The 24,077-nt window shown below is 42.0% G+C and overlaps 2 protein-coding genes across 2 annotated transcripts; one reads left to right on the plus strand and one right to left on the minus strand.

The window, feature by feature from the left end:
* Window positions 1-17,449: 17,449 nt before the first annotated feature.
* On the plus strand, window positions 17,450-19,154 carry LOC135679043 (protein LYK5-like). Its single transcript, XM_065192417.1, has one exon. The coding sequence runs from the start codon at window positions 17,666-17,668 to the stop codon at window positions 19,013-19,015; it is 1,350 nt and encodes a 449-aa protein (XP_065048489.1). The 5' UTR covers window positions 17,450-17,665; the 3' UTR covers window positions 19,016-19,154.
* A 277-nt stretch (window positions 19,155-19,431) lies between these two features.
* LOC103973500 (deoxyhypusine hydroxylase-B) lies at window positions 19,432-24,053 on the minus strand. Its single transcript, XM_009388077.3, has 7 exons — window positions 23,831-24,053; window positions 22,189-22,322; window positions 21,867-22,102; window positions 21,650-21,788; window positions 20,518-20,644; window positions 19,880-19,998; window positions 19,432-19,802 (listed from the first exon to the last, which is right to left on the minus strand). Exons 1-7 carry the CDS (start codon window positions 23,985-23,987, stop codon window positions 19,770-19,772), a joined length of 945 nt encoding a protein of 314 aa, XP_009386352.2. The 5' UTR covers window positions 23,988-24,053; the 3' UTR covers window positions 19,432-19,769.
* Between the last annotated feature and the right edge of the window lie 24 nt (window positions 24,054-24,077).

Genomic DNA, 24,077 nt, shown 5'->3' on the forward strand with positions numbered 1-24,077 from the left:
TTGCCACCTCGCCTTTCTTGATTTTCTCCTCGTCTTCGGAGGAGCTCGATTCATCCCACTTTATGTTCTTCTTCTTTGGCCTTTTCCTTCGTTCAAGTTTATTATTTATTTTAGATTTTTGTTTAATAAACTTATTAAGATTTAGTGTTCGAAGTTCAAGTTCATCATTGTCCTCATCACTTGAGTCATCGCTCAGGTGGTATTCATTTGTCTGGAGTTCCAAATACTTCCTGTTATTTGGAAGGTGATTTTGTTCATCATGTTCATCATGTGCATTATGCACCATTTCATATGTCATCAACGAACCAATTAGTTCTTCAAGCAGTAAGTTGTTTAGGTTTTTAGCTCCTTGTATTGTAGTTACTTTTGAATCCCAGTTCTTAGACAGAGAACGCAAAATCTTGTTTACGAGTTCAAAATCCGAAAAATATTTTCCAAGAGCTCTTAAACTATTGACGACATCCGTGAAACGGGTGTACATGTCGCCTATAGTCTCGCTTGGTTGCATTCGAAAAAGCTTAAAATCATGCAATAAAATGTTAACTTTCGAGTCTTTGACTCTACTAGTTCCCTCGTGCGTGATTTCAAGTGTTCGCCAAATGTCAAAAGTCATTTCGCACGTAGAAATCCGATTGAACTCATTTTTGTCCAAAGCGCAAAATAAGGCATTCATAGCCTTTGCATTTAAAGAAAAATACTTCTTCTCCAAATCCGACTATTCGTTCATTGGTTTAGAGGGAAGTTGAAAACCATTTTCAACGATATTCCATAAATCCAAATTTATAGAAATCAAGAAAACTCTCATTCGAGTTTTCCAATAAGTGTAGTCCAATCCGTTAAACAACGGTGGACGAAAAACCGATAAGCCCTCTTGAAAGCCATGAAGAGCCATTTCTCTCGGGTGTAAATCTGAAATGAGAAATACCAGGCTCTGATACCAATTGTTAGGACCAAGAGCACTAAGAGGGGGGGGGGGTGAATTAGTGCAGTGGAAAACCTTCTGCGATTGAAATCGAAAAACTGTGTTCGTTCGATATAAGTGATTTTGGTAAGAAAGCCGATTCGTAAATCACTTCAACTTTTGACTAGGAAAGATGCAGCAAAGATATGAACACAGTTTGCAGTTATGATAGAAATCAGAATATAAGTGCAAACTGAAATACGACATTCGTATGATAAAAGCAATTTGTGTCTTAAACCCCGATTCGGAAAGCACTGAACTTTGAAACACGTTCGTAAAAACACAGAAGGTAGTAAGCTATTGAGGAGGTTTGTAGTAAAGATAAGATGCTCAAAGTAAATGCAAACCGAGATTTAGAGTGGTTCGGTCAATCTTGACCTACTCCACTTTTGGCTTCCTCCACCGACGAGGTCACCGACGTCAACTAGAGGCCTTCCATCAATACGCGAAGGCCAACCACCCTTTTACAATTTCACTCCTTTTGACGGGCTTAGGAGACAACCCTTACAGAATTTTCTCTCCTCTCTTTACTGTTAGGATCGAGAGCACTAAGAGGGGGGGGGGGGGTGAATTAGTGCAGCGGAAAACTTTCTGCGATTAAAATCGAAAGCTGTGTTCGAACGATAAAAACAACTTCTGTATGAAAGTTGATACTAATCAAGGTTAAAGTCAAACTAAGAAGGCAGTTTGCAGCTATGATGAAAACCAGAATATCGGCGCAAACTGAAATCCGACGTTCGTACGAAGAAACTGATTTACGTCTAAATGCTTATTCGTAAATCACTTGATTAGATAAGACGTAGTTTAAGCAGGAGTATAAAGGCAATGTGCAGTATTGGTAAAGCTCAAAACGTAAATGCAATCTGCAATATGATGATCATACGAAAAAGCAGATTTACGTCTAAACGCAGATTTAGGTCAAAACGCAGATTTACGTCTAAAAGCATATTTACGTCTAAACGTTGAAACTTGTTCGTAAAATCGCAAAGGGCAGTAGCTATTGAGAAGTTTGCAGTGAAGGTAAAATGCTCAAAGGAAATGCAAACCGAGATTTAGAGTGGTTCGGTCAATCTTGACCTACTCCACTTTTGGCTTCCTCCACCGATGAGGTCACCGACGTCAACTAGAGGCCTTCCTTCAATAGGCGAAGGCCAACCACCTTCTTACAGATTCACTCCTTTTGACGGGCTTAGGAGACAACCCTTACAGAAGTTTTCTCTCCTCTCTTTACAACTTAAACTTTGAAGAACAAAAAGAGGACAACTAGTAGTTTTGAGCTCTAAGAACCACAGAAAGATAGCAAGATTTCAAGTGTATGTTATGTGCTTTCAGTGCTGAATGGGTGGGGTATTTATAGGCCCCAACCCAGTTCAAATTTGGAGCTCAAATCTGTCAATTCCCGGAATTCCGAGATCAGGCGGTTGCACCTCCTGACTAGGGCGGTTGCACCGCCTGGCAGAGCTCGAAGACTGAGCCTCTGGGTGGTGCCACCTCTGTCAGGGGCGGTTGCACCTCTCTGCCAGAGCTCGAAGACCGAGCTCAGGCGATTGCACCGCCTGACTGGGGAGGTTGCACCGCCTGGCAGAGCTCGAAACTTGAGCTCTGGCGGTGCTACCTCTTGACAGAAGAGGTTGCACCGCCCAGTATCGCTCGGAGACTGAGCCCGGGGCGGTGCCACCTCTTGGCTGGGGCGGTTGCACCACCCAGTCTCACTGGGAGACATAGCCTGGGCGGTGCTACCTCCTCGCTTGGGCGGTTGCACCTCCCACAACAATCAGGGTCCGAATGGGTTAATCCATTCGGCCCAATTTGATTCTTTCAGGGGCCCAATTGCCCCAAGATTAAGCTAATGGGATCACCTCCCATTTCTAACTTAATCAATGTGCTAACTACGATTATTTCCTAAGACATATTCTGCAGCTTGCTCCGGTGTGTCAATCGCTTCTTCCGGCGAGTTTCCGGCGAACTTCCGTCGATCATCCGACGAACCCTTAGTGATCCTCCTGCGGACTTCCGGCAAACTCCTGGACTTGCGACGATCCACTTGGCAAGTTCCGACGAGCTCCTTTGGCAAGCTTCTGGACTTCTCGGATTTGTTCCCGCAGAACCTCCGACGACTGTCCGAACTTTCGTCGAGCTCTTGAACTCCTAACGTGATCATTGTCATGACTCCGGCGCAACTCCTGCTGCATGTCTTACTTTTATCGTAGTTAATCCTGCATACTTATCTCAACAAACAGATTAGACAAACAATTGACAATTAACTTCATCATCAAAATCCGAGATTCAACATTTACAACTCAGAACTTGGAAGAAAAGAGGGAGAAGAACTTTTGGCCTTTACAACAATTTTGAGCTCTAAGAATCACATAAAAAGATCAAGATTTTGGTGTAGTTCTTTCCCTTTCAGTGCTGAATGGGTGGGGTATTTATAGGCCCCAACCCAGTTCAAATTTGGAGCTCAAAATTGTCAATTCCCGGAATTCCGGGATCAGGCGGTTGCACCTCCTGACTAGAGCGGTTGCACCGCCTGGCAGAGCTCGAAGACTGAGCCTTTGGGCGGTGCCACCTCCTGTCAAGGGCGGTTGCACCTCCTACCAGAGCTCGAAGACCGAGCTCAGGCGGTGCAACCTCCTGACTGAGGCGGTTGCACCGCTCAGCCAGTGCTCGGAGACCGAGCCTAGGCGGTGCCACCTCCTGTCAGGGGAGGTTGCACACAGTCTCGCTCAGAGACTGAGCCCAGGCGGTGCTACCTCCTGGCTGGGGTGGTTGCACCACCCAATCTCGCTCAGAGACTTAGCCCAGGCCGTGCTACCTCCTGGCTTGGGCGGTTGCACCTCCCGCCAGAAATCAGGGTCCGAATGGGTTGATCCATTCGACCCAATTTGGGTTTTTCAGGGGCCTAATTGCCCCAAGATTAAGTTAATGGGATCACCTCCCATTGCCAACTTAATCATTGTGCTAACTACGATTTTTCCTAAGACATTAGCTACAACTTGCTCCGGTGCGTCAATCGCTTCTTCCGGCGAGCTTCCGACGAACTTCTGTCGATCATCCGATGAACCCTCGGTGATGCTCCTGCGGACTTCTGGCAAACTCCTGGACTTGTGACGATCCGCTTGGCGAGTTCCGACGAGCTTCTTTGGCAAGCTCATGGACTTCTCGGATTTGTTCCCGCAGAAACTCCGACGACTGTCCGAACTTCCGTCGAACTCTCGAACTCCCAACGTGATCATTGTCTTGACTGCGGCGCAACTCCTGCTGCATGTTTTTCTTTTATCGTAGTTATTCCTGCACACTTAAAACAAAACTTCGATCGAGACAATTAATCCTAAGCAATTAACCAAGTTGTCCGGCATGTCATTGGTCCCTCAACGCTTCGTCTGATTCTTCGGCGCATCGTCCTCTCCTACGGCCTATTGCCCAATCGGCCAGTTGACTCCGCAACTCCGATATCCTTGGCACAATACCCGCTCTTTTTGGCCCGATGCCCGAGTCCACGGCCCAAAGCCTTCAGTCGATACGTCGACCGATCCACCGGCCCGACGTCCAATCTTCTGACATGTTCTTTCGGCACAACATGATTTTCCTGCTTTAATTGTCTCATCCTGATCGAAGCATCCTGCGTCACTCAAAACGCAGATTAAATCATAAACATATATCAAGTGGTTTCATCATCAAAATACGAGATTCAACAGTTTTAAGGTCCTTGGCCTCTTGAATGGCCGTAACTTTTGGATCCCAACTTTTAGGAAGGGATCTTAAGATTTTATTTACTAGTTCAAAGTCAGAAAAATCTTTACCAAGAGTTTTGAGTCCATTGATGACATCCGTGAAACGGGTGTACATGTCTCCGATGGACTCACTTGGTTTCATTCGGAAAAGTTCATAAGAGTGCACAAGGATGTTGATTTTGGACTCTTTCACTCGGCTGGTTCCCTCATGAGTGACCTCAAGAGTTCTCCAGATCTCAAAAGCCAAATCACAAATTGAAACATGATTAAACTCATTTTTGTCTAGTACACAAAACAAGGCATTCATAGCCTTTGTGTTTAAAGCAAAAACCTTCTTCTCCGATTCATTCCATTCGCTCATCGGAAGAGAAGATTTTTGAAATCCGTTTTCGACAATAGTCCAAAGCTCGAAATCCATGGAAATGAGGAAGATCCTCATACGGGTCTTCCAATATGTGTAATCTGGCCCATTAAACATAGGTGGACGTGTGATAGAATGACCCTCATGCATGCCGGAGTAAGCCATCTCTCTTGGGTATTAAACCAAATATGAGAATGAGCCTCACTCTGATACCAATTGTTAGGATCGGAGTGGCACTAAGAGGCGGGGGGGGGGTGAATTAGTGCAGCGGATTAAAACTTGTAAGTTTGAAAATGATTCTGTAAAATGCAAGGAGATTTCGCTTTGATTGTAACTTGAGTAAAGCAAAACTCGGAAACTTGCTGCTGTGTAGATAACGATTGCAAAAAGGTAAGTACTCACATTCAATGAACACGCCAATTTAAAGTGGTTCGGTCAAATGACCTAATAAACTTTTTAAATTTATGAGTGAGGAGTTCATGTTCACCATCACTTGAGCTTACACTCGAGTGGTCTTCGATTGTTCTTAGTCTGAAATCCTTCCTGTTCTTTGGATGGTAGATCTCAAGTTCTTCACGTGCATTGCACGTCATTTCATAGGTCATCAATGACCCGATAAGTTCTTCGAGAGGGAAATGGTTCAAATCTTTTGATTCTTGTAAAATCGTTACTTTTGAATCTCAAGTTTTAGAAAATGAGCCTAAAACTTTACTAACAAGTTCAAAATTCAAACAAGTTTTACCAAGAGCTTTTAAACCATTGACGACATCTATAAAACATGTGTACATGTCAACAACGGTTTCGCTTGGTTTCATATGATAAAGTTCAAAATCATGCATTAAAAAGTTGTGCCTTTTTAATGTCAACAACGGTTTCTACTTGTGCCTTCGTGAGTGGTTTCAAGAATATGTCAAATGTCGAAAGCTGTTTCGTACATAGAAACCCGATTAAACTCGTGTTTGTCTAAGGCACAAAATAAAGCATTCATAGCTCTAGCATTTAAAGAAAATATTTTCTTCTCCAAATCATTCCAATGGTTCATTGGAAGAGAAGACATTCGAAAACTGTTCTCGACAATATTCCATAAATTTAAATCTAACGAAAGCAAGAAAACTATCATTCGAGTTTTCCAATAAATGTAGTCCGTCCAATTGAAAAAGGGAGGACAAAAAAGAGAAAATCCCTCTTGAAAGCCGAAATGAGACATTTCTCTTGGGTGTTAAACCAATTGAGAAATCACGAAACTCTGATACCAATTGTTAGGATCAAGGTCGGCACTAAGAGCGGGGGTGAATTAGTGCAGCGGTAAAATAACATCGGTTTAAAAACTTCCGTACGATAAAAATAGTTTCCGACGAAAATCAATCTCGGAAATATCTTAACTTGAAACACGTTCATAAATGAATTGAAGGCAGTAAGCTCTTAAAGACGTTTGCAGTAAGGTAATAGCAAGAATAAAATGCAAACCAGAAAACACGACAGTTTTAGAGTGGTTCGGTCAACGTGACCTACATCCACTTTCGGCTTCCTCCTCCGACGAGGTCACCGGCGTCCACTAGAGGCCTTCCTTCAATAGGCGAAGGCCAATCACCTTTTACACCCCTCTTCTTTTTTACTGGATTTAGGAGATAACCCTTACAAGCACTCACTCTCCTCTCTTAAACAGAATTCTTGTTAGGATCGAGAGCACTAAGAGGGGGGGGGGGGTGAATTAGTGCAGCGGAAATCTTACAGCAATTTAAAACCGAAAGGTGCATTCGTTCAATAAAATCTATTATGATGCAAAAGCCGATTCACAGTTTGTATTTAAGCGCAGTTTGCGTCTAAGCGTAGATTGCGTCTAAGAGCAGTTTACGTCTAAACGCAGTTTGCGTCTAAACGCAGTTTTACGTCTAAACTCAGTTTTACGTCTAAACGCAGTTTTACGTCTAAACGCAGTTTTGCGTTTGAACGCAGTTTTACGTCTGAACGCAGTTTTGCGTCTAAACGCAGTTTTATGTCTAAACGCAGAAACTGAACTTTGAAAATCTTTTTGTGAATGTGCAGAAAGCAGTTCGCAGTTATGAATGGAATCAAAGCGTAAGCGTAAACTGCGATGTAAAGATCGTACGAAAACACCGATTTACGTCTCAATGCAGATTCGGAAAGATCTGAACTTAGAGAATCGTTCGTAAAAGCGTAGAGGGCAGTAGCTATGTAGGAGGTTTGCAGTAATGATAAAGTGCTAAAAAATAAACGCAAACCAGAGATTTAGAGTGGTTCGGTCAGTCTTGACCTACTCCACTTTTGGCTTCCTCCACCGTTGAGGTTGCCGACGTCAACTAGAGGCCTTCCTTCAATAGGCGAAGGCCAACTGCCCTTTTACAGTTTCTCTCCTTTTGACAGGCTTAGGAGATAACCTTTACAGATCCTTTCTCTCCTCTCTTTACAACTCAAGACTTTGAAGAACAGAAAGAGGAGAACTTTTGGACTTTACACAATTTTGAGCTCTTAGAATCACAGAAAAGATCAAGAATTCGGAGTGGATCTGTATCCCTTCAGTGCTGAATGGGTGGGGTATTTATAGGCCCCAACCCAATTCAAATTTGGAGCTCAAAACGATCAAATCCCGGAATTTCGGGATCAGGCGGTTGCACCTCTTGACTGGAGAGGTTGCACCGCCTGGTAGAGCTTGAAGACTGAGCTCAGGCGGATGCACCTCTCTGTCAGGGGTGGTTGCACCTTTCTGCCAGAGCTCGAAGACCGAGCTCAGGCGGTGCATCTCCTGACCAGAGAGGTTGCACCTCTCTGCCAGAGGTGGTTGCACCTCTCTGCCAGAGCTCGAAGACCGAGCTCAGGCGATGCATCTCCTGTCCAGAGAGGTTGCACCTCTCTGCCAGAGCTCGAAGACCGAGCTTGGTGGTTGCACCTCTTGGCAGAGCTCGAAACTTGAGCTCTAGCGGTGCTACCTCTTGATAGAGGAGGTTGCACCGCCCAGTCTCGCTTGGAGACTGAGCCCTGGGCGGTTGCACCTCTTGGCTAGGGCGGTTACACCTCCCAGTCTCGCTGGAAGACATAGCCTGGGCGGTGCTACCTCCAACCCTGGCGGTGCCACCTCTTTTACTATTCCAGCTCACTTGGTTTGGCTCCAAACTTGGTCCAAACCAGTCCGAACTTGGGCCTAATTGGCCCCTACTTGGGTTATAGGATTAACACCTAATCTTAACCCTAACTAACGTGCTAACTATGAATTTAAAGACATTTTCTAAGCTATTACAAAGTCCGTAAGTCAAGACTTCTTCTAGCGAGCTTCCGGCAAACTTCCGGTGGTCTTCCGATGAACTCTCGGAAACCATTCTGCGGACTCCCGGCAAGCTCCTAGACTTCACGATTTGATCTTAGCACGTTCTAACGAGCTTCTTCGGCAAGCTCCGATCTTTCTCGGCGAGCTCCGCGAACTTCCAACGAACCTTCCGGCGAGCTTCCGAAAAACCCTTCGGCAAGCTCCCAACTCATTCTCGGCTAGTTCCGGTAGCATTCCCGACGAACCTTCGGACTTCCGTCGAACTCTCGAACTCGCAACAAATCCTTTGCGCTTGACTCCGACACTTTGTTTCGCTTTATGTCTTCATCGTTATCATAGTTAATCCTGCACAATTAAAACAAAACTTCGATCGAGACAATTAATCCTAAGCAATTAACCAAGTTGTCCGGCATGTCATTGGTTCCTCGACGCTTCGTCCGATTCTTCGGCGCATCGTCCTCTCCTGCAGCCTATTGCCCAATCATCCGGTTGACTCAGTAACTCCGATATCCTTGGCACAATACCCGCTCTTCTTGGCCCGATGCCCGAGTCCACGGCCCGAAGCCTTCTATCGATACGTCGACCGATCCACCGGCCCGACGTCCAATCTTCTGACATGTTCCTTTGGCACAACATGATTTTCCTGCTTTAATTGTCTCATCCTGATCAAAGCATCCTGCGTCACTCAAAACGTAGATTAAATCATAAACATATATCAAGTGGTTTTCATCATCAAAATACGAGATTCAACAATTCTAACACTTTGACTTGGAGGAGGGAATTTCTAAAGAGATTGCAGCAGCATTTCCTTGCTTTTAGACTCTTTGTGCTTGTGTGCTTTAACCACGGATGAGAGAGGTTTTAAGTTGATTGAAACTTAGAGTCTAAAACTTTCCCATCCCGGGTTCCCTAGGCACGGGCGATACCATCGCCTACGCTGGGCGATACCACCACTCAGTGTCAGTCTGGTTGACACTACCTAGGTCTAGCGGTACCACCGCCTAGGGGGCAGTGCTGGGCGGTACCACCGCCTGGCACCCTGCCAAGGCCGGTACAACCACCCAGACAAGCGGTACCACCGCCTGACATAGTCTCGAATACTATGCCACAACAATGAGACTTCTTGGGGTATTGTTTGGGCCTCTTATTGGGCCCAACACAGTTCTTACATGGGCCTAGCTGGCCCCTAATTGGGTTAGCCCAAATCCAAGCCCAATTACGTGCTAACTATGAAATCCTAAGACATTTGCTAAGTTAAACAAGTCCCTATGTCTATTCTTCCAGCGAGCTTCCAGCGACCATCCAACGATCTCTCGGCAATATTCTGGCGGACTCTTGGCAAGCTCCTGGACTTCACGACGATCTTCTTAGCGAGTTTCGATGAGCTTCTCTGGCAAGCTTAGAGTCTTCTCAGCTAGTTCCTCCTGAACTTCCGACGAACGTCCGGACTTCCAACGAACTCTCGAACTCCCAACGTAATCGCGTCGTTGACTCTGGGACTTTATTTTGCTTCATGCCTTGCTATTGTAGTTAATCCTGCACATGTAAACATACTTCCATCTAGACAATTAATACTAAGCATTAATCAAGTTGTCCAGCATGTCATTAGTCCCTCGACGCTTCGTCCGATTCTTCGGCGCATCGTCCTCTCTTACGGCCTATTGCCCAATCGGCCAGTTGACTCCTCAACTCCGATATCCTTGGCACACTATCTGCTCTTCTTGGCCCAATGCCCGAATCTATGGCCCGAAGCCTTCTGTCGATACGACGACCGATCCACCGGCCCGACATCTAATCTTCTGACATGTTCCTCCGGCACAACATGATTTTTCCTACTTTAATTATCTTATTCTGATCGAAGCATCCTGCGTAACTCAAAACGTTGATTAAAACATAAACACATATTGATTGGTTTCATCATCAAAATCCGAGATTCAACAATCTCTCCCTTTTTTATGATGACAACCAATCGATGATGGAGTTAATGAAACTCCCGGAATTTAAACAAACTCCCCCTATCAATATGTCATATTGATAGAAACTCTTGAATTCAAAAATCTAAGCAAATATGTCATGGTTATAATCATGCATAACATCCACATACTTCTCCCCCTTTGTCATCAACAAAAATGAGAAGTCCATAATTCATGTGTTTCAAAATATAAGTTTAACTCATTGCATGATAAACATAATCTTCAGTTTTATCATTATGCAATTTTGCTATCATCATAGATATGCAAGGTAGTAAGATAGCAAGTTCTACAACATACAAGCTAGCAAATTTTACAACATGCAAGCTAGCAGTTTTGAGATGTTCAAGAAGGCAACTCTTGCTTCTTGAAATATGCAAATTTGTCGATTTTGCTAGTTGTGAAAGTTAGCATATTTCGCTTCTTGAGATAGGCAAGATAGCACTTTTGCTTTAGATCGCAAGATAGCATTTCTTGCAATTTGTTGAGATAGCAACTTTTTGCTTCTTAAGATTATAAGCTAATAAGTTTGCCTCTTTTTATGATGTGCACGCTAGAAATTCTTTCTCCCCCTTTGTCATTGGCAAAAAGAGGGGAATAACAAAAATAATAGTGTAATTCATAATTTAAAGCATTCATGATACACATCATATGCATCACATATATCATCACAATAAAAAGCATAAGTATTGCATGCATCATTCCAAATCATAAATGTTTCAAATCATGATGGTATTAATTTGTCAAATTACTTCCTACCATACATCATCATAACTTTTTCCTCTTTTATCATTGTAAACAAGAAAGAATAAGGGAAGAACAAAATAGTATAAAATATTTCAATCATTTTAAGGCATACAAGTCATAAATACAAACACATCATGTCATGAAAGATAAGACCTCTTGAATTACAAAAGATATGATTCATTTTATCAAATCTCTTCTTTTTATAAATAGCAAAAATTATAGGTGTACAAGGAAGAGATTTTGATTTAAAAAAATCTCAATTAGTAAATCCAAGAAATCAAGATCATGATTTGAATACAAACTCATTCAAATTCAAATCATCAAATCAAAATCATTTTCTAGAGATTCATAAAAGGATGATCAAATAGATTCATCAAAGTCAATAAGACAGAGAAAAAAAAATTTCAAGAAAAATACTTTTCTCTTTTTAGTTGTTTCAATTCATGTGATTAACTTTATTCCAACATGCCCCTTTTTTTATGCCAAATAAAAACATGCATCAACATTTAGGATTGAAAAATAAATTTCATCATAAAAACCATTTATCTTATTTATAACAAAAAAAGCTAGTTTTATTATCGTGAAAATCAATAATCCATAAATCTCAAGAATCATCATGCATAATTTCAAATTTTATTAAGCATGATCATTATGCATCATTACATTATTTCATCAAACTTAAAGCATTTTCAATCAAGTTCATTCTAGTCATGCTTTTTTTTTTTAAGGTGAATCTAACTTTTCATTCTTAGTTTCCATACAAAAGCCATGCATCATTTTTAAAATCGAAAGGAAATATGAAAATCATTAAGATATACATTATTACTTCTCAAGCACATACATAAAATTAATTATATTTGATGTGCAAGTATTAGATTAATATTTTATTATATTTTTATATAATTTTCATGATCGTTTTCAAAAATTACTTAGAAAGATAAGCATGATTCCTAATTTTTGCATTTTCATTTCATTATGTAATTTTTAAAAAATAATTTTTCGAAACTAAATAAAAAATAAAATACATCATGGAAAGCATTAAGTAATTTCAAAATAAATTAAGGGGATTTCTATTACCTCATCGTTGAAAGCGATTAAGGCGTAGTTTGTCACCTCGCCTTTGTTGATTTTCTCCTCGTCTTCGGAGGAACTCGATTCATCCCAATTTATGTTCTTCTTCTTACATTCAAAACAAATAGTTGCGTTCTTTTTGTTCTTTAATTTTTGTTTCATGAACTTTTTAAATTTATTAGTGAGGAGTTCATATTCACCATCACTTGAGCTTATGCTCGAGTGGTCTTCTATTGTTCTTAGTCCGAAATCCATCCTGTTCTTTGGAAGGTAGTTCTCAAATTCTTCACGTATATTGCACGTTATTTCATAGGTCATCAATGACCCGATAAGTTATTCAAGAGGGAAATGGTTCAAATCTTTCAATTCTTATAAAGCCGTGACTTTTGAATCCCAAGTTTTAGAAAGTGAGCGTAAAACTTTACTAACAAGTTCAAAATTCGAAAAAGTTTTACCAAGAGCTTTTAAACCATTGACGACATCTTTTAATCTACTTGTACTTTCGTGAGTGGTTTCAAGAATATGCCAAATGTTAAAAGTCGTTTTCCACATAGAAACCCGATTAAACTCGTTTTTGTCTAAGGCACAAAATAAAGCATTCATAGCTCTAGCATTTAAAGAAAACGTCTTCTTCTCCAAATCATTCCAATGGTTCATTGGAAGAGAAGACATTCAAAAATCGTTTTCAACAATATTCCATAAATTTAAATCTAACGAAAGCAAGAAAACTATCATTCGAGTTTTCCAATAAGTATAGTCCGTCCCATTGAAAAAGGGAGGGCGAATGAGAGAAAGTCCCTCTTGAAAGCCGAAATGAGTCATTTCTCTTTAGTGTTAAACCAACTGAGAAATCACGAGGCTCTAATACCAATTGTTAGGATTAGGGTCGGCATTAAGAGGGGGGTGAATTAGTGCAGTAGTAAAATAATGTCGATTTAAAAACTATCGTTCGACAAAAACCGTTTCCGACGAAAATGGATCTCAGAAATATCTTAACTTGAAACACGTTCATAAATGAATTGAAGGCAGTAAGCACTTAAAGAGGTTTGCAGTAAGGTAATAGCAAAAATAAAATGCAAACTAGAGAACATGATAGTTTTAGAGTAGTTAGGTCAATGTGACCTACATCAACTTTCGGCTTCCTCCTCCGATGAGGTCACCGGCATCCACTAGAGGCCTTCCTTCACTAAGCGAAGGCCAATCACCTTTTACACCCCTCTTTTTTTTTTACCGGGGGTTTAGGAGATAACCCTTACAAGCACTCACTCTCCTCTCTTAAATAGAATTCTAACACTTAGACTTAGAGGAGGGAATTTCTAAAGAGATTGGAGCAGTGTTTCTTTGCTTTTAGACTCTTTGTACTTTGGTGATTTAACCAGGGATGAGAGGGGTATTTATAGGTTTCAAGTTGATTCAAACTTGAAACCTAAAACTTTCCCATCTCGGGTTCCCCGGGCACGGGCAGTACCACCGCCTGCGTTGGGCGGTACCACCGCCTAGTGTCAATCTGGCTTACACTGCCCTGGGCGGTACCACCACCCAAGTCTAGCGGTACCACCGCCTGGGGGGCAGTGCTCGGTGGTACCACCGCCCTGACTAGCAATACCACCGCCTGGCACCCTGCCAAGGGCAGTACAACCGCCCAGACTGGCAGTACCATCGCCTGACACAGTCTTGAAGACTATGCCACGATGATGAGACTTCTTGGGGCATTGTTTGGGCCTCTTATTAGGCCCAACACAATTCTTATATGGGCCTAGTTGGCCCCTAATTGGGTTGGCCCAAATCCAAGCCCAATTACGTGCTAACTACGAAATCCTAAGACATTTTCTAAGCTAAACAAGTCCCTATGTCTATTCTTCCAGTAGGCTTCCAACGATCATCCGGCGACCATCCGACGATCTCTCGGCAATGTTCCGGCGGACTCTTGGCAAGCTCCTGGACTTCACGATGATCTTCTTGGCGAGTTCCGATGACCTTCTCTGGCAAGCTCCGAGACTTCTCGGCTAGTTCCTCCAGAACTTCCGACTAACGTCAGGACTTCCAACGAACTCTCGAACTCCCAACGTAATCGCGTCCTTGACTCTAAGACTTTATTTTGCTTCATGCCTTGCTATCATAGTTAATTCTGCACATGTAAAACATACTTTGATCTAGACAATTAATATTAAGCATTAATCAAGTTGTCCGGTATGTCATTGGTCCCTTGACGCTTCGTTTGATTCTTCGGTGCATCGTCCTCTCTTGCAGCCTATTGCCCAATCGGCTAGTTGAATCCTCAACTCCGATATCCTTGGTGCACTATCCGCTCTTTTTGGCCCAATGCCCGAATCCTCGGCCCAAAGCCTTCTGTCGACACGTCGACCGATCCATCGACCCGACGTCCAATCTTTTGACATGTTCCTCCGGCACAACATTATTTTTCCTGCTTTAATTGTCTCATTCTGATCGAAGCATCCTGCGTTACTCAAAACACAGATTAAAACATAAACACATATTGATTGATTTCATCATCAAAATCCGAGATTCAACACTTATTAGATATCCAATAAGATAGGGGCTCCGGCGGATATCTCATATCCGAACCTCTACTCGTCACAATACCTACCATATATATATGGCCCTCTAGGCCTAATATTGAGTTGGTCGTAAGTCATATCTATCATAACTTCTTCTAGCTTAGTGAATTATTATCTCCATAATAATTCACTCGACTCGTTACTACGGACGTACTAAGCCACTACGCTGTAATCCTCAGACAATGCAGGAGAATTCAATCTATTGGATTTATCTATCCTTAGTTATCATGTATCTATAGCCTCTTATCCATCTAATATCCCAGAGATCATATACCATACATGGTGCTGTCAAGCCCTTATGATTTCTATTCTAGTCTTGCTCTAATCGAATTCTCCCAAAGAACTCTTTCTCTATTAATTCGAATAACCCTAGCTAGGGATTTGCTTGAGCAAGAATACATAGGATATTCCTCTTATAATACCGAGAGCAAATGATCCTTTATCGACACTCAATAACCCTCATAAGATTGGTTGCTATCTCCGATGATCGGTTGTGTTAAATCTAGAACTTCTAAATTTGTAAGTCTAGCATCAAAGAGTAGAGTACTCATACAAAATATCATTAGTGTCTCAAGTCTAAGGACCAGATACACCATTGGGACCATGAAATTATTGTCTAACAATAAGACATCATCAACCATCCAACATTTCGTGAGCGGATCAATCAATAAACTCATTCTCCAATGAGCACCTGCACTATATCCCTAGTGTTACCACATGAGCAACTATAAGACCAACCGCCTCTATCATATAGATGGGTATATAGTGCACCAATATGTTCAGTTATCTCGAAGTCCTTCTCGAGTAACCTATAGAATTATTTAAGGTTTGTGTTTAAAGGTGAATCGATCTCATTATCATGATCTCATCACGACCCGATTCTTTTTGCATAAATCCATGACATCACTATACATATATACATATATATACATACATATATATATATATACATACATATATATATATATACATACATATATATATATATATATACATACATATATATGAAATAAGTAATATAAAATAAAAAATATATTATAATATTAATGATCAAATAGAGTGTGTGTAATGTCACACGTGCTATCACTCACGTGATTGACTTGCAAGACACTTATGGCTAACATGTAAGTATAAACATGAGTGATAAAAAAAGGTAGTCATCTTTTTATTGTGTTAAAGATGAGTTTTTATATTTGGTCATAAATAGATAGAAATTTGATAGAATTTTATGCAAAGAGATAATCTCTAATCGTCTCCGACAAACTTCTCTTGACCTTTTATCCACATAGGCGACAAGATAGGGGAATGGACAACTTATAACTATTTGCTTTGAACTCTTGTCCACGTGAGTAGATAGGTAGATGGTGACGTCCATCGTCTCCTTTCACCCTTAATACCACATAGAGGTCATATATTGGATGACGATTGATTTACGATGTTCTCTATATCACTTATACATCACTAAATCAATCCAAATGAGATATTTAATACTCTGAAGGACCTCAAAAATAGAGTCAAAATGATCATATTATCATAATTTCAAGATATTATTGGTAGCACAATCGACTTTAGAAAACTTTGATTGAATGAGCTGAAAACCGTAACTCAAGAAATAGTGATATCATCATCATAATTAGAATGGGCTAATATGTTTAGCCTAGTAAGGATCCCGGTTTTTCTCAACTTTAAGCCTAAAGACAGGCACAAGTTGTCATAAGAAGTGATTTTTTATTCTAACCATAATTTAGCCCAAGCTGACTTCAATCAAAATTTTAACATGTAGTCGAATCTTTCAATATATCACCTTATCCTTTGTTATATCAACTTCGACATCACATTTGATCCTTTGATATAATATCCTATCCTTCTATATGAAATTTGATTTTTGATACATTATCCGATCGTATGACTCAATATCCAATTTTTTAGTTCAACAATATTTCCATATAATAACCAATCCTAGACGGTTGACCCTCTGGCAATCTGAAGCATTATTTGATATATTTTTTATATTAATTATTTTAATAAAATATTAGTTCCTCAGGTTCATAAATTAATTTTATTTTTAAAATAAAAAATTCAATATATAGGTTGAAAAGTGAACTGGTGTCTAGATAAGGTTGAGCATATATGCCTCTAATTCATATCTTTATAATACAATCTCTCATATAGCAGTTACGTATGATTGCATTAGCTATCTTTTTCCTCTTGCAAGCCAACCCATCAATACAACCACTTCGAATCAAAATAGTGCGACTCATATCAGGAGCATGCAGAGTCCCTTTGCTATCGAACACGTCACCAAGGACCCTCTCTCCTGACGTGCCCTAGAGCTAGTCTCTTTGAAGATTACTACACAACAACTATGCCGTAAAAGGAGGAAAAAAAAGCCAAAAATACGTATAATTATATATAATTAATGATATTTGAACTTGAATACGAGCACTTAATTTTTTCCTTCAAATATATGCCATGCAATTAAAAAGCGCATGAATTAAGTTGGAGCGAGTGAAATAAACTCGGGGAATTCGACCCGGTTGGCTTTCCCATCGTGCTGCGACGACAACGGCGTGTGTCCGAGCCACGTCACGCGACTGGTCACGAGGAAACCAACACAACACGTCGTATGCTAGGGATGCCAATAAGCAACGCAACGAAGTCGCGCCTTGGCTTTCCCACACTCCGACCCACGACCCCGGCTACGTCACTTGTGACCTCATCTCCCAGTGGTCTCTTTGGGACCCAATGCAGCGCCTGAGCTCATCTAATAATGAAGCGTTTGGTCTGGCCTCGGGTCGTCCAAGTCACGACCCCTTCGCCGTCTCCCCGCGGCCCACATCCTTCGCTCGCAAACGTAATCATAACGCACTTCATATAATTAGTATTATTCTCGACGTGGCAATTCCAACCATTTTTGTATCCCCCTGGCTGCACTCGCCCAATTCCATGGTCTCGCTCCATGTGCAAGTCCCAATCCGCCACCAAGGCCTCACAGCCCATTTCACGGCACAGATCCAAATCCTCCTCCGCCTCAACTGCCCCCTCTTCGTCCGCCGCCGCCGCCTCCTCCTCCTCCTCCAGTGGTACCCGCACCGACCCCGGTAGCCGCGCCCGCCGCCAGCCCCCTACCTCTATCCCCTCCGGCTCGTCGTTGTCATCCAAGCCCTATACGTCCTCCTCTTCCTCCGCCCTTAGCCTTGCCTCTCTCCGCTCCTCCCTCCCGGAGGCCCCCGCCCTCTACTCCTTCCCGGAGCTCTGCGCCGCCACCAATAACTTCCTCGCCAAGCGCCTCCCCGGCGCCTCGTCCTCCGCCTGGCGCTGCACCCTCCGCGGCCGGGACGCCGTCGTCATCCAGCGTCCCCTCCGCCACCGCCTTAGAAGCGGCCACCCTGAGGTTGCCCTCCGCGCCCGTCTCGCTGCCCTCGGCAGGTCCCACCACAGCAGCCTCGCTCGCCTCCTCGGCGCCTCCCTCGCCGATGACCACGTCTATCTCGTCTACGAATTCGTTCCCGGCGCCAGCCTCGCCGACTGCCTCCGCAACCCGCGAAATCCCCGCTTCACTCCGCTCGCAACCTGGGCTTCCCGCGTCCAGATCGCTGCCGACGTTGCCCACGGCCTCGAGTACATCCACCAGCATTCCTCCGCCGCCGCCGGCGTCCACAACCGGGTTAAAAGCTCCGCCGTCATCGTCACGGAGCCCGACTTCCACGCCAAGATCTGCCACTTCGGCGCTGCGGATCTCGCCGGTGAGGTCCCCGATCCCGATCCCGCCGCCGAGGACGCAGAGATCACCCCGGTCCTATCGCCGTCGTCTACGAGAAAGGGATCCAGCGAGCGTCAGAGAAAGATTGAGGGGACAACGGGGTACATGGCGCCGGAGGTGCTCGCCCACGGGGCCGTGTCGAGGCGGTCCGACGTGTTCGCCTTCGGGGTGATGCTCCTAGAGATGGTCTCCGGCGAGGAGCCGCTCAAGTACCGGTACGACAAGGAGCGTAAGGCCTTCGACGTGTTCTCACTCATCGAAACGGCGCGGGAGGCGATCGGGGTGGCGTCGGAGGTGGACGAGGAGGAGGAGCGGCGGGGGAGAGTGAGGCGATGGGTGGACAGGCGGCTGCGGGACTCGTTCCCGGTGGAGGCTGCGGAGAAGCTGATCCGGGTGGCACTGCGTTGCGTGGAGACGGAGGCGGCGGCGCGGCCTGACATGACGTGGGTCGCCGGGAAGATCTCCAAGGCGTACCTGGAATCGAAGGTGTGGGCGGAGAAGGTTAGGATTCCGACCGACTTCTCGGTGTCGATGGCTCCGCGGTGAGTGTAGGTCGTCTATTTCTTTTGGGTATCTCAATCCAAAGATTTATTGGTTATTTGCGTGTTGGGAATAGTGGTTTTGGTGTGATTGGGTCAAATAAACTAACGATTCATTCAATACACGAGACTGCAATTGTTGACAATCCTATGTGACGGGGCGCAAATCTTTTTAATTAGTTTTCGTCGCGTTCTGTAGAACTGCACGTTTTTGACAATCCTATCTGACAATCCAGTGGTGTTGGGCCATCATGCTTTGAAATTGGTGTAGAACTTCACATTTTTGAGATTCGCGCAGAATGCTAGTGATATAGATGGTGGAAAGTGCGTTGCAGCGAGCATGGAATATGCTTTGGCAAAGATATCTCACCTGATCTTATGATAAAAGTATGCAACCAACAAGTTAATCACAACTGGGTAATATAATAAAAAGAGTGATGACAATCAATATAATGCAACAAGTTGCAGTTTATATGGAGCTACATCATATATTGATGCAAATGAAGTTGGATAACATGGTCTTTTTTTTTTTGTTCTGCCATAATCATGTTCCAACAGCAAAAATCTAACAATCGATATAAAAAGAAGTACATGAACATGTTGCATGGGATAATTTATCATAATGATCAAACAACTCCTGCAACTAATTCTGCATTAGTAGGTTTCTTAGCGGCTGGCTGTTGGTTTCATATAGAGTAAGCAGACACCGCGTCCTGATATAGTGAGACATACAGCAGTGAAGCCTCTTTCTCTACCAGGGCCTATTGCACCAAGGGCTTCTGCAAAAACAGATACTGCATGGAAAAAGAACATGGGTTAAGATACCCTACCTAGATAAGGTCACAATTTCTAGGTCACTTTGGATCCTTACCTCGAAGGACATGCCGGATCTTTCGTACTCGAGCATGCTCAAAGCAACCTCACAGCTCTGGGAAACTATTGGTTCAGGATCCGATGCAAATTCTTTCAGAAGTGCCACACATTCACCATCTGGAGCAAGTCGAGAAGAAAATAAAGGCATCAAAATCCAAAAACAAAAAAAACTGAGATTGTTAGGTTAAAATGAAGTGTCACAACAACATTAACAAAATTCAAGGTCATGGAAACAAAGCAAATAGAACACTTGGAAATTAAGATACTTAAAAATGATAAACAAAAAAAAGGTGGTGGAGGAATGACAAGCAAAGGACTGTAGAAATATATGACACAGATGGAACAAGCAGCTTCTTAGTCCAAATCCATCACTAATGAGAGAATCTATGGCTTTGAGGTAAAACAAACAAAAGTAGATAGGGGAACTAAGAGTCTCAACCAGGAGGTGACTTCATTTGCAACACCACCACCACTTGGTAGTTGATGCCAGCCTAGTTAGGTAAAGAGTATACGATACAACACAACACATTTCGGTACAAGATCTTCTAAGGAGAACAAGTGTACCAAATAATTGATTTATACAATCAACTGACTTCATAAAATTGATATAAAACCAACTGCCGATTGCAGATATACCTGCTATGGAGCCGAGGGCTTCTGCGGCTTCATGTCTAACCATTGGGTGCTCATCGACATTTTTTAGGACCTCAGAAAGTGTAGCAGTGGCTGTTTTGTTCTGCAGCTGACCCAAGACATATGCAACCTGCATAGTGAGTTAAAAGAGATCATTAGTTTAGTAGATGAGTCTGATGTCATGCTGCAAAATATCACATTAACAATTTAAAGTAGGAAATCCTTACAGTTGCATTTCTTTTAATTTCATGGTTGCTGAACAATGTTGTTTGGTGGTTTTGTTACAGAGACAATAAGTTGAACATTGTGCATAAAAGAGTTCTCAAATGTAAAATACAGATTCTGAAAGATAAGAAAGAAAGTCATAAAAAGTATCAAAAACAGGCCTGAAACTAAACACCAGCAATTTCACAAAACTATTGAATCAAATGATTAAATGTATTCCTACTGAATCTCAGTTTCTCCGATCAAAATACTTGTTTACTGACTAACATTGTAAGAACACTTCTATTGTAAAGAAGCAGAATGCAACGGAGATCAGCTAACTGAAAATCCAACTGAACTCAAGCATTTATACGAACACTGTTCATCCTTTTTTTGGGCACAATGATTTTTATATATTTATAAGTATAAACAAAAATACTTAGTGTAGTATAAAAAAATAAAATCAAATTCAAGAAGAAAAAATATGCCTCATGTTTAAGTCTCTTACACATAGCTAGCTGCATCATATCAGATTATGTGAATAAAGATATTGTGCTAACATCTTCACCCAACAAATACCGTTATAATGCAACAGTGGTTCAAAACCAAGGGGTCAAGTCTCATTTGTGCGAGTCAGTATCAACCAGTTTGACAAAGGACCAGTACCAGTACCAGACCATATAGGATGGTACCAATTGATATTTAGCAGTTACCAAAACTGGTAGTGGATGAAGACTTAAATCCTTTATTCAAACTTCAAGACTGAGCAACATAATCCAAGTCAAAAAATTTCACAACAAAATAACTTATCAAGAAAATAAAATGCTTGCTTACATCTTCAGCATTAATTGTGAATAATCATCATACAGAAGACATAATCTTCATAAACAAATAAGACAAGCCTATTTGTGTCCACAGACAACTGACATACCTCATGCCGTAAGAGAGCACTTCTTGCACCTAGTGATGAAATGATAGCACTAACTGCAGCATCTCTACCATCATTTCTTAGTGCAAATAGTGCAGCATATCTCTCATACATACCCTCTTCTTCATTTAGGAGAACTTCCCTTAAACAAGAACAAAATGGCAACTGAGCCAGGTGAAAACCAATTAACAATTCAAGTACCAAACTAGTGATATTATACCGCAATTGATCTACTGAAGAAATAAGGGAAGTAGGCACAGCTGGATCAACTGAAAGAAAGGGAGAAGCGTTTATTGGGGATGTTCCATCCACACTATTGAGGCTCTTTTGTTCCTTAATTCGTCTAAGAGCTAATTCACATGTTTCTTGCACCTCCGGAGCTGGGTCATTTGTCAAACTGTCTTCTAAAATGGGAATAACACTGTCCAAGCCAATTGCTCCAAGAGCTTCAGCTGCCTAAGTATTAGTGACAATTGAGCACAACTAAAAATATACAAGAAAAACCTTGGTAATGCAATAAAATGCTCAAGAGAAGGGGTGACCTCATGACGAACAATTGGATGTAATGACATATCTTTGAGAACATTCACTAAGGTAGGAATTGCTTCGACATCCTGCATCTGACCAAGAGCAAATGCTGCCTCATGTGCAAGCAAATTTGAAGAATCCCTTGTGGCTGAAAAGAAGAGGGAAAAAAAATACGGAAACCGTTAACCAAAATCCATTCCATCCCACTAAGTTCTAAGCAACATTTTCCAGAATTGCAAACTGAATTCAGAAATGCTCTCAGGAACTGCTGTGGAAAAATTTCGTACGCAAACCAAAACATGTTTTGCAAAATCGACTGTGATGACAAAGAGAAAGGGAAGACATCTCGTGAACTGTTCCTGGCTTAAACCAGCGCAAGCATCACTCGATTTCACAAAATTTGTGCTTTCTGGTCAAAAGTCAGATAAATTTTGACAAAGTTGCAATGAGAGGACCCTGATATCCCTGTTTTAAACAGTTGATCTGTGGTAGATCTTTCTTAAAATTTCCTCTTCTTTTTGGCAAGCTGATCGCTTTTTGCTGGCGGAATGGCAATTTCTAAATCCATACTTGGAACATGTACCATGCAGCCATTAAGATAAACAGCGGAAAATGATATGCTCCATCATCCATTTCAATTTTTTGCTCTGTTTTTTTTTCTAATCCCATGTTGTACCAATCCAAACCAACATATACTACTGACCTAATGATACAACACAATAAACAAAAATAATCCTTGAAAAGGATATCACTGAAGGCAAAATGTGACATTGTTTTATAGAATTATGCACTTTGTCAGATTAATCCCACTTTAGTACTATGATTGAAATATAAATTTCAACATGAATTTAGACTTCAAGTCTGGAAGACATGAAAGGCAATACCATGAAATGAATATTCAAGAAAGAAGTATTAATCTGACCTCTTCCGGCAACATTAAACTCAGTACACACTACTGTACTCAGAGGTCACATGAAAGACTTTCACCATAAACCATAAATGAGTAGTCACCCATATAAACAATTTTCTAGTAAGATCTTCAAGCTATCTCTTTTCTCTCTTTAAGTACTTCTAAAAGTTAAGATGTCTCATACTGTCCCAAACATTGGTCCTGTTGAACAAAACTATATACATTACAAGAGGGGAAAGAATTTCACCATTAACATCTTATCAAACAATCTTGGGTAAAGATTCATTTTCATATTGTGTTACCAGCCTGAATATAACCAATGATCGACAGAAGTAGGATAAATATAGAATCCTGCCTTCATGATACTCAGAAGGTGAGATGTAATTGCAAAAAATATAAAACAAATATAAAAAATAGGAACCTTTTTCCACCTTGAACATCAGATATAATCCAACACCTAATCTGACCTCCTAAATTAAACCCGTTTGCCTAAGCAGCTCCAATTCAGCACTAACCCACAGATCACACACCACAGGTTTGCTATCTTGTCATCTCTTAATCAATAAGTTATCTGTGTCGTCTTCTGCCTGCCTACAAGTCTACATTCAAAAGATCTAAATACATACCAATATGTGCTCAAAAATCACAAGTCCAAATCAACAAAATCATCAGGATGCGACGTCCATATGAAAAATCGAATTAACAGGAGAAGAAAACGATCGAACTGGATGATGATTGGAACGTACCACAAATTAGGGCCTCGCGAGGGCCAGCGCCGCGGAGATTACGGAGGGAGAAGAGAGCCCTGAAGCGCTCCGAGATGGGTTGGCTGGGATCGAGAAGCCGCTCGCAGAGGAATCTCTCCATCTCCGGAGACGACTCGAAGGAGTTCTCACAACCCATCGCTTCGGCGCAGAGAGGAAGACGGCGAGGGGGAACCGCGATCAAAACCCTCGCTGACGATGGCGAACGATATATATATATATATATATA

Source organism: Musa acuminata, chromosome BXJ1-7, assembly GCF_036884655.1.
Source record: "Musa acuminata AAA Group cultivar baxijiao chromosome BXJ1-7, Cavendish_Baxijiao_AAA, whole genome shotgun sequence".
NCBI classification, from domain to species: Eukaryota; Viridiplantae; Streptophyta; class Magnoliopsida; order Zingiberales; family Musaceae; genus Musa; species Musa acuminata.

What these genes read in the sequence shown, in the direction of transcription:
- LOC135679043 (XM_065192417.1), top strand. Translation starts at nt 17,666, where the DNA reads ATGTGCAAGTCCCAATCCGCCACCAAGGCCTCACAGCCCATTTCACGG.
- LOC103973500 (XM_009388077.3), bottom strand. Translation starts at nt 23,987, where the DNA reads ATGGGTTGTGAGAACTCCTTCGAGTCGTCTCCGGAGATGGAGAGATTC. An exon ending in TCGCGAGGCCCTAATTTGTG is followed by an intron (nt 22,323 to 23,830) that starts GTACGTTCCAAT and finishes TCTTCTTTTCAG; the next exon opens with CCACAAGGGATTCTTCAAAT. An exon ending in GATCCGGCATGTCCTTCGAG is followed by an intron (nt 19,803 to 19,879) that starts GTAAGGATCCAA and finishes TTTTCCATGCAG; the next exon opens with TATCTGTTTTTGCAGAAGCC.